Source organism: Chlamydotis macqueenii, chromosome 6 (assembly GCF_036417535.1).
Source record: "Chlamydotis macqueenii isolate bChlMac1 chromosome 6, bChlMac1.mat, whole genome shotgun sequence".
Classification (NCBI taxonomy): domain Eukaryota; kingdom Metazoa; phylum Chordata; class Aves; order Otidiformes; family Otididae; genus Chlamydotis; species Chlamydotis macqueenii.
In genome coordinates, this window is record NC_141561.1 from 40,125,599 (window position 1) to 40,136,824 (window position 11,226).

At 44.4% G+C, this 11,226-nt stretch overlaps 1 protein-coding gene across 1 annotated transcript in view; it reads left to right on the plus strand.

Moving 5' to 3' along the window:
* Positions 1-8,437, plus strand: part of DRC11 (dynein regulatory complex subunit 11) — a 104,655-nt gene extending 96,218 nt beyond the window's left edge. The window contains exons 17-19 of the mRNA XM_086750393.1: positions 1,103-1,280; positions 4,357-4,595; positions 8,267-8,437. Coding sequence (XP_086606519.1) covers positions 1,103-1,280; positions 4,357-4,595; positions 8,267-8,380 — 531 coding nt within the window. The 3' untranslated portion in view covers positions 8,381-8,437. The remainder of the gene's footprint in view (positions 1-1,102; positions 1,281-4,356; positions 4,596-8,266) is intronic.
* Positions 8,438-11,226: the final 2,789 nt, after the last annotated feature.

Genomic DNA, 11,226 nt, shown 5'->3' on the forward strand with positions numbered 1-11,226 from the left:
GTGCATTGTCCTGGCAAGCAAAGTGCCCATGCTCTGAAGTGGGATCTAAGCCCCAGTGCTGACAAGCTCAACTCATTATCATGATTAAGCAGTCAGCAGACTTAGGAAGATGCATGGTATGACCATAAGAATAAAATAATGAGAAAATAAGCATGTTTTAATTAAGACAAGTTTATCTAGAACACAACCGTGGGACTCTACCCCAAGACTTTGAGGATTTCTTATTGATTTCCCAGTTTCCCCTCCTCCGTAGCTTTCACTCCAAGGAAAAGAGCTTTGTCTCCTTTCTATCAGCTCTCTGCTCCTGGAGACAGGAAAATTGGATCACAGAGATTACAGGTGCAATGTAGATTCACAGGTATTTATTATTGCCTTCCAGCTGAGAAGGTTTGCAGGACAGTTTCTTCCTTACTGAGGCTAAGGCAGGCCAATCTGAAATTGAAGCTCAAGTTTTTCAGGGAGCTGCGTATTGTATAGTAAAAAAAAAAATCTACAAGGTAAAGTTTTCAAGTGGGTGTTGTTGACTTGGATGTTAAGTCTCAATCCTTTCTGAAATGATGCTTCCAAGTCATTCGGCTTCTCCAATACACTATCCTAATCCAGTTATTCACTTATAGCTTTATTAACAGAGTGACACCACAGCAATTTGATTAAGCTTCTCCAACCAATATTCACTCAAAATTATCAAACAGAATGCTCTAATAACAGGTTTTGCTCCATACTTGTCTGTTCTCTAAATAGTAATTAACATTTGATATAAAGTCAAATAGCAAACTATTGCAAAGAAATTAATCCTGAGTTCAAAGAGCTTGTGTTCTCAGGTTAGAGCCTCAGCAAGCTAGAAATTGCAGCAAAAATTAGCAAAAATTTCATTTAAACCATGGATAGGAGTTGGTAGACCATAACCTTCAAGAGCTGGGACAAAGACAGGCTTTCTACTTAGGCTGAGCATCTAGTCTGCTTATCCTAAATGCAGCTAGACTACCAAAAAGCCCCAAATCCTGTTATATATAGCATGTCTGCAGCTTCACCTCATTAACTCTTAAACTGCCAGCATCAGTAACAACTCTTTCCTCCTTCTATTTACATGTACACGCTGAAGACGAGCCCAAAGCGACTGGTAAAGATGCTCCCCAAATTCCTCAAGGCTTTGAAGGCACAGGACAGAGTGCTGCTGGTGGGAACCACCAGCCGGCCCTTCGATGCTAACCTCAAGCCTTTCTGCAAAGTCTACCAAAAAATCATTCTGATTCCTAGGCCTGACTACGCTTCAAGATTCGGTAAGTGTTTCAAGTCACCCTGATGATTACTGCTGTTTAAAATCCACGTTTGTTGTCTGGTTATCCTCAGAACTGACTTTAAACTCGGTTTATACCCCAGGTACATCTCCATTCCTGAAAATTTAGGTAATACTGATACAGGCTACCCTAAAAATTTAAATAATAAAAGTGGAATTTGAGAGAAGAGTTTAAGATTCAGCAGTGACTAACATTTTTTCGTGAGTTTTTAGTATACACAAGTTCAGCCCAAGCTGTTTTCCCCCTGTATGAAGGATAAGATTCTATTTCAGCACACATTTTCTATTTGAAGCTTTTATTTTTTACACAAAGATTCTGATTTTCTTATTCCTATCCAATCTCCACACTCTAAGCCGTACACTTCAGGGGCCTCTCCATAAACAGAGCCACGTCAGAGGATTAAGTTCTGTCGCTGTCAAATTCCAGTTTTGTACTTAACAGATCAGGAGAGAAAAACTGTAGAGGCATCCAAGATTTTGCATGTCTAGTCTATCAAATGCTTACAGGCCCTCCCAGAAATCTTATGAATGCATTCAGTATCCCATATCCTGAGAGTCTTGTAAGGAAAACAGCGTCTTTTTTGAGACCAATTGACAGATTTCCAGGAATGCAAGCTTATTTTCAGATTTGAATTGCCTTGAAATTTGTAGTACCTCGGCATTGACTAGGAAGAAATGCTCCAAATTAAGCTTAATAACGTGAATCAATTACTACAAGAAAAATGATCATTCGTGCACATCCTTCAGAATTGGCTGGTAGAAGGGCTTTTGTTCCCAGAAATATAACTTTTTTGGTGGTTTAATCACAGATATCGTGCTTTAATACATTTTTCTGAGTACTAAGGAGTCTGGATGTGGTGACTCACGAGCAGAAGGGCCATTTAGGTTCAGCCTAAAGATAATATGGGCAAAAGGTTTCTGACTAGCACCAAATGCTTCAAGTTAGTATTCCCGTGATGTTCTCCTACCAGCATCTCCTACCTTGAATATCTCCATTGATCACCACATCAAGGAAAACAAACTCCCACCATACCACTGATCCATCACATCCCAGAAGAAACCACATTCAGTTCTGGGACCTCACCTCACAATTGTACCTTGACTACAGTATTGCTCCACACAGTCACCTCGTTACAAAAACTGTGCAACTCCATTGTGAAGTCCAGTTTCCTACTGCCTTTCCCAGAGGCAGCCAAGGTACTGAGATGATGCACGTCTGGGCAAGCTGCAGACAGGTTTTGACTGCCTAGCACATTGTAAATCTCTCCCACGTTCAATAATTTCCATGGTGTGGATGGGAAATAGCCTCTCAGCGAGCTAACATGTGTTTCATGTTACGTTACAGCTCTGATAAATTGCTAGCAGATAAGGGATGTGAATAAGACCTAGAGAAAGGAGGTGATAGCAGCTGAGTTGAGCTGTGTTCACTTCTGGGGATTGAACCAGCACATTCTGGGATTCTCACCACTCATTTGGAGCAAAACAAAAAGGACCAGCCAAAGGGATTTCAACTGCAAAATGCCCCCAAAAGTTAACTTGCAGCGTTTCGAAGCAGATTAAACATTTAAGACAGCGCCTGGCTCATTCTTTAGCTCCAGCCTTCCCTGAAGTTCAATGGAAACGTGATCTTTACAGTACAGAGCACTCACCTTCCCAATCTTGGCAATTTTCAGTGCCTGACATCCAATTTGAGGACTAAAGAAACTTGTTTTGACAGCAAAGCTGTGACATAACAAATACTCATGATGCACAGCTACCCTCCCTCTTGTTACACACCAGAATATTCCAACCTTCGCACAATGGAAGCGGCAAACATACAATGGAAATCGTTAAACTGGGATATTTACAATCCTATACTGGTTTCTCACTATTAATCACCCAGCAAGTCAGTACTTTGTGTTGTGTGCGATCCTCTCACTGTTGTGTGCATCAATCCCTCTTTTATGAATTAGCGAGTCAGCCAATAATTATCGAGCATATATATAATTTCAGTGGAAGATCACAGTTTGCCACGCTGTCAATAGTTATGGGCACGAGTCCATAGCATCGACTTTGCAATCGAAGGCAGATTAAGGCAGGTTTTCTCCGTTACGTGACTGCCCTGACAGCCAGCACCATTAACTTTCCACCCAACATTTTCCTACTACGTAGGAGCATTCAGACATACGATACTCAAATCATCCGCCGTCTCATTAAAGATCCTTTTTAGTCTCTATGCATAATACTGCTTATTTTTTCCAAATATTTTCACATAAGGCTTTAAAATAAAGGCATGGTGTGATCGCATGGAAGTTTTACTAAGTTTCTCTGAGACAAGCTATTACTTTACATAGGATAAAAGAAAATATGTTGTTACTCCTCTTAGTTTATTTTTGGAAGCAAAACCTCAGGCACTTAAACATCAAGAAAACCTTCATGTCACAGAGGTTCACAGCTCAAAGATACAACCAGGTTCCCCGTTTAAATTTTATGATTCTATTAAATTCTATGATTTAAATTCTATGACTCTAAATAACAAGCAAAATGCCAGTCACAGCTATTTCCACCTGGCCTTTCCAACATGTGCCTACATAGCTGGGAGCCTTTGGCTTCCAAACCAGACACCGAGTCCCCGGAGCAGCCCTCAGTTCAGCAGGAGCAGGCTGCGATCAGGGCCACTGAAATAAAACCGGGCTGTTAATACAGGTATTTAACTCCGCACACCCAACTGGGAACATTCTGGACAGGTTCTCGTTCTGTGTCTGCACACAGGCATGTTGAAGTAGTTCTTTCCATTTTTACACGCATAGCCGCCTCACGTTACGTGCCCTGACTTTCTGAAAAGTACCGACTGGTAGCCAACAATTAATTACTAATGGTTTAAGAACAGACATGCTAAAGGCCTCTATGCTATAAAACTGTAGATGAAAAACAGCAAACAAGAAAAATTTGAATCTTGGCTTTCCTGACTGATGTCCCTTGTTTTCCTGTTTTAATTTCAAAACACAAAAATACTTCTCCTGCTTGCCTTAACGCGCGCTTTTGGCATTCTCTCTCTTTTTCCATGTCCTGACAACCAGTGTTATGGAAACACATCATCCTGCAGAACGGAGGAGCTGTCACCGACTCACTGAACGTAAGCTGCCTAGCCAAGTTGTCTGATGGTTTCACCCAGGGACACATCATCCAGGCGGTGCAAGCTGTCCTGAGCAAGCTACGCCTCCAGCAGATGCCCATAAAGCCACTGAGGACTGCCGAGTTCATTACTTATTTGGCCAGACGGGACCCAGTGTACAAAGAGGAGGAAGAAACATTTAAGGTGATACATTAACTGGCTGTCTTTCATCGTCCCCTGCCACGTCCTTGTCCAGGCACATTTGATCTGGAGACCTGCTAATTCTGCTGATGGGTTGGCACATCGCTATTTGAAGGATGATGTATGGCTCAATGGCACCCAACACCCGTCTCCTCCGTTTTGGGATGTTTGGCAGCTGGACGTGCCAGGCAAGCAAGCAACTCCGCATGGGCAACGTGCCTGGCACGCTGCTTTGCTGAACCTACTGCCTGCACCCAGCTTGTCGTGAGCGGGGTGGCCTCGACGTGCACAGATGATGCACATGCCATTAGTACAATGCCTCGGTCCTCTTCCTTTCGGAGCTGATGTGTCTGGAAAGCCTGGCTGTATTTTCTTGGGAAGGCAGAAAACTTGGACTTGTGGGGTTTGCAGGGCACTCCACGTAGGGATCAGGTTTTAAATCCTTGTTTTAAATTATTTCAAACAAGAATTTTCTTCATTGTTAGGGCTTTTTAAAAAAAAAATTCATTTCTGCCTCAGACTCCATCGCTCTCCCCACCCTCAGGGCCACAAAATCCCTAAGGCAAAACCACGCTGGCTTGAACCAGCTTGTTCAGTCCAGCACTACATCTTAGCAGCACTGACACACCAGAAAAAAAAAAAAAAAAGCACGATGCTTGACAGAGCCACTTCAAGCCTCCTAAACGCTACCAAAAGCCGTGGCCACCAAACAGGCCAGCCCTGCTACGTACCAAGGAGAAACGCAGGCAGGAGCTGCAAGTGGGATGGGCCAAGAGGCTCCAAAAGAGCTTTCCCAGCTCTCCCCCAACTTCTACACAGACACGCTTAGAAACCGTCAAGTTCTCCTGGCTAAAAGGTTTCCTCTTCGTTCTGCTCTTTGAGTCCCTCTGGTTTTGAATCCCCGCAGCCCCTCACACACTAAGCGGGATGCAGTTGCTAACCGCTTTCTCCAAGTCTTCTTCCACCGCTAACCTCACAATAGTGCATATTTCTCCCAGACCTGTTGAATACTTTCCAATTTCCATTTAGAGCCGTTTGGCTCACTCAACACAGGCAGCATTTGTGATATTTAGCAAATTACTCTTTTTTTTTTTCTCCCCCTCATGCTTCCTATCTAAACCAATACCATTCCTCAGGGAAAGGCTAATGGTTTAGTGTTGAAGAAAAAAAAAATCCTATCATTCCCAGCTCCAAGCAGTAATCCATTTGTACCCTGAAACACGAGAACCAGTATTTCATGCGAGTTTAACTTGAAAATATTATTGCACTTACTGTAAGCGCGCCTGGTTCGTCCAGCACTTCATTTTGAGCACGGCTGAAACGATACCGTCCTCAGCGTCCCATGGCAATCGTTTCCTTGCATTAATTACAGCCCTTAAGAAAGTCTTTCCTTTTATCTGTTTTAAATTTGTTTCCCTTAAATGTCACGGAACCTTGCCCCGGCACCTGTAATACGGCACGGGGGAAGAGGATCGTCAAAATGGCCTCATGCGTTAATTAACTCCGGTATCTCCGTCTCTTCTCCCGCAGAAGCCCCTCATCATCACTGTCGCTGGCCCTTTTCTGTTGCTTTGCTTCGTCCTTTTTGAAGAGGGGCAGCTAAAACGCAGCGTTCAAAGTGAAGATTAGCGCCGTGATGAATCTTTGATTTCTGTTCACTGGAAACATGAATCTCCCCTGTTTGACATTTATATTCTGCCAGTGTTCCAAAGTGAATATAAATAATGCAAAATTTGCAATAATGTGATTCCTTCCTTCAATTTTCTCAAATTTCTGCCTCAATTATGCAGCCACATCTTGGAAATTATGAATTTTAGCACCAGTGTGATTGATACCAGTCCTGACACAGAAATAACAGTAGTCCTGGAGGAGCACAGGGCAGTCCAACACCAGTTCTGCCTGGCAGAATACTGGTACTAAGTACTTCTAATGTCAGACCACCGACTGTGGACATCATTCCTCCAACAAGCAACCGTTTTAGCTCCCATCAGTCACTGATTGTTAAGAACTTGCATCCCCAGTCTCACAGGGCAGCGAGGTAACCTCTCTAGTCTGCACCCAAACAAAACCTTCCCTTTTACCAAGCTCCCAGTAAGGTGTTGGCAAGGGTTTGTTGTTCTTCCCATCTCCCACTTAAGGTCTGGAGAACATCATACCCAGGACAACCTGGAGGAGAACAGGATTTCTATGGAGAAATTCTCACGGCAAGCCAGAGACATTGCTTGATTGCCAGCTACTGCTGGGGAAAGTTGGCAACGGCCATCTCCAGGCCTCTGCCTGCCCCATTCTCCCCAACACAAGAGTGGTTGGCCCACAACCATCTTTGGGACAGCAAAATTCAGTTGTCCAAGCCACTGCATTGAAAGCTCAGGGGTTCCTCCCCGTGACACCATCTACATGTGGACACCAAGATGCCCACGATGGTTTAATCAGTGGAGCTAGGGGTTCTTGGAGGAGGGAAGCTCAGCCAATTTGGGCCATTAGAGGAGAGATCACAGTGGTAGGGCTGCTCAGCAACCAGCTGGACCTTTGACAGCTGTCAGACTTTTTATCTGCTGACAATACCTAATGTGCAAGACAAGAGATCCCAGTAGGGTGGCTGTCATCAAAGCCTTTAAGGAGCATGATGCCAAGAAGGACCATCTGGGATGGGATAGGAACAGCAGGAGTTTCTCTTTGCTCTAAATTTCCGACACATATCGGGAAACTGGGCAAGGCAAATTCCTAGGGGTGGCCTTACCAGGCTCAAGCTGGAGGGAACACTTTGGATGAAAAAGGCAGACTTTACAGGATGCCACACTGGTAGGAAGCGTGAAGACAACAGGAGCTCAAGTGAAGGGCAGAGGAGAGACAGTTGTGGCATTAAATAGCAGCCTGCGGTCAGAGCGAAGACATGCATTCCTGGGGGAGCACACGGATTAATACGGTCAAGAGGGAAGGCGTTTTGTCAATCATGTCAACACTTAGAGGGGTTCTAGTCTCTGGCGTAGGCAGGACTTCGTTAATAAAGGTTCCTGTACATACATATGGGGAAAGACTAATTCCTACCCACTCCTAACAACCCTCTCCTTCTTTTTACACTATTTTATTATTTTCACATGGCCTACAACTGCCTTGTTGACGTTACAGTCCAGGAGCTCGGCCAGTTTGCAGAGCGACTATACCCAAAAAACCCTTTACAAGTCACAGGGCCGTGAACAGGCATCTGAAAGCAATAAACAGGTTTTTGTGTTCGGGGGTTGTTTTGCTTCTTAAGCTCTCTCGTTGAAATTAAAAAATCTGTCTGGATTGGCTCGCAGAGCCGTGAGAAGCATACGCGTTGCCTGTTGCCAAGTTTCAGAGCAGAGGGAGTTTTGAGGAGAGCTATATACCTCGGAAATAGGGTTGATGGTAGAACTTCTAACATTTCCATAGCTATAGCAACACAAATGGCCCAGCTAAGTATTCCTGTTAACGAGACACACTTCGAGCAAGTGATTGCTGTACTTATTGTAATAACGTACTCAAGAGGATTTCATTTCTGCTTCTGCACAAGTCACCCAGGACTTGAAAATTTTTTATTTTTTTTAAGAAATGCTCCGACGTACTAGTAAAAAGTTTCTTAAGTATTCTTTTTTTTTTCCCCTTTAGTTTTAAATTTTAATAAAACTTACCCATGCTTTTTGATTCTGCAGGCTTGGTACGCCAAGACACCTCTGGGTAAAGCGCGGAGCAGAGCGCTGGCAGGCGATGAGAAAGCAGGAAAAGGAAAACCAAAAGAAGGAAATAAAGGAAAAAGGAAAAACTAACTTTGCTCCAGAAAAGGAGATGTCAGAATAAAGCTATACCTATTCCAGGAAAGAGAATTCCTTTCTGAATGAATTTTTTTCAAGTTAAAAAAAAAATCAGGTGAGACACCAGTGTGACACGTAGCTCTCAGAGGATGAAGAGTTAACGGCCACTGGCTCGCTCAAGCATTATTTATTCTACCAGGTTTTAGGGGGCAGAGAGGTTCATTACTCAGGCCTGTAACATGCCATCAACTTTTCAGCTGTACTCATTTATTTCAGCAAGTAATTCTCCTTAAAAATTGATGTCACATTAATGTCTTTCATTACTTTAATACCCTATATGCTTTATAAAACTAACTGCTTTATATATCTGTGGGTCTAACGTCTTACAGTTCTCCATAAAACTATTACAGCCGTAAAGACTGCTTTTTAATTGGGATGGATTAGGGGACACTTCATGCGCTCTTACCACAAGCGGAATATTTACGTAGCCACGTGAGGACCAGTCGGAGCCTCACCACAGACAAATCTATATGTGGATGTCAGCAGAAAACATTAGTAATCAGAACAAAAGCAAAGCAGTCAGGCAGGGTTCGTTGTGGTGAATGTCCTGAGAATCTATTTTGCAATAGAAAACGAGGCCCGATTACCTCGTTTGCACAAGTAACAATATACCCGTTGCTTTAAAAACCCACATGCAGCAAAGCAGCAGCTGTGGTGGCAACCTGGAGTAGGCCTGCTGAGCTTTCCAAGAGCTTGTTTCGTGCTGTGTTAAACCCAATCCACCTAGACCTGCTTCGGCTTCTTCTAAACCCAGCCCTGCAAGCTAAGTAGCCCACTGGTGAGCATCTGTCCCGTCACATTCAGACCCCACACGTGAAGCCGTGTCCAGATGTAGCCTGTGGGATCGCAGTGGCTGTTTCTGTGTGCTTGAGCAGCAAAATGTGAAGCTCTGCAGTAGGAACATCTCTGCACGGAAGGACTCAAGACACCTGGAGGTAGCGATTTCCCAGTCTCACGCTTTGATGTAGCATCTGCTACTCCATAGAGCACTTTAGGCCTAGTACCCAAATATCACAAACAGTAAATGCAGACAACCAAACCTCCCCAGAAATTCAGTGTGCCAAGTAGTCAATTATAACATTTCATGTTGTTTCAGTTGATAAGCAATCTTGTTGGCTCACAAATCAGCCATTTGCAGGGCAAGGTCTTTATAATCAGTGGTTAGAACACCCTAAAGCTTTGGGACATCCTATGTGACACCAACAGAGCCAGCACCACCTTGACGTCAAGTAGAGGATCTCACTCATTGAGACTTTCTACAAATAAGAGCCACACGTACGTGCTCTACGTGCAGGGTATCTGTGTTTACTTGATGACCAGTAACTTCCAGTGCCTGTCTAAGTGGAAACGCAAGGCACACGGTCCCTAGGGAGTTGAAGGGAGGTGCAGAGGAGACCTGCGTTGCTGCAGGGACCTGCTCAGGTTTCCTCCAGTGCAGACCAGGCCAACGTACCCACCCTTGGGGAAAGGCAGCACCTCACACATACTTTGCCAGTTCACCCAGTATGGCATTGGTCACTAAGATCTTTTTGATGTCTTCTACATAAAAGGGAACAATCACAGAAAACGTGCTCTTACCCAGACAGCCAGTACACACCACATTTTCAGACAGAAACCCTGCAGAAAGACAAAAGCCTACCCAAAAACCTACTTGAGAAGCTGCTGGAACAAAACCTGCGGGCAAGGGGATAGTATGGGCCCTCTCCTGCTCCCAGGAAGAAATCCACTGGAAAAGGCTGCTGGCTTGGCAAATTTGGCAGCACATCCCAGTTAAAAAAAAAAAAAGCTCTTCAGCTTCATCCTGGGCGAGGAAAGCCAGGCTCTCCAAAGAGATGGCAGGGCTTGTGTTAAAAACCTCGTCTCCGCTCTCATCTGCAAGAAAACTAATTTGGATAATTCCGTCCTCAATCTTACCGACAGTGGAATACTCCTCTCCACAACACGTTTGACAGCGGAACGTGATGTGATGAAAAGGCCGCGTTTCGGCAGGATGTAAGCAAACCCATCAACTAATATTTCAACCAGTTCGGTGCAATCTCACCAGCCAAGTAACAGGCTGACTGACAACATCCATCTCCAGGGCACGGCTCCGACCTCACGCAGAAAGGATGCTTGAGCCTCCATCCCAAGTGTGATTTTTCCCTCCAGTATTCACCAGTTTATGAAAAAAAAAAAAAAAAAAAGCACTGGGGCAAAATTTAACCTCTGGGTATAGCTTGCAATGGTGGCTGCTTTTGGTGTAAATGAAATTTCTTTAATTTTTTTTCCCCCATGAGGATCTGGAAGCCACAGCTGGTGTGTCCACAAACAGCGCAGAGGGTGATGGAGAGGTGATAAAGCAGAGAAACCCTGCCCTGCGTAGCTGCCAAGCCCTCACCATCTTTTTGGAGAGTCCTCATAGGGATGGGGAGGGAAGAACGAGGAGCAATATTAACGCTATTTGTAATTATTATCACAGAAAGTGCAGCTACTTGAAAATGAAGCTGTTGCATCAAGCAGAGCCACCACGCGGTTATTCCGGTGTCTATGGCTGAACTATTCAATGAAGTGGCCCTGGCTGGATCTCCAACGCCCGCCCTGCTGCGAGGCTAACCGTGCGCTCAACAAGGAACGCCGCTAGAGATGCCATCAGGTCTGGATGGAGATGCTCTTTAAAAAAAAAAATTGGGGATTGCCACAACCATCCCAAAATGTGATGAAGGAGGAAAATCCCCCTTGCTACACCCTCTCCCCTACTCCATTTCCAGCAAGAGGGGAGTTTTGGGGGACAGCAAAGAGGGGCACCAGGCTGCTCTGCCTCC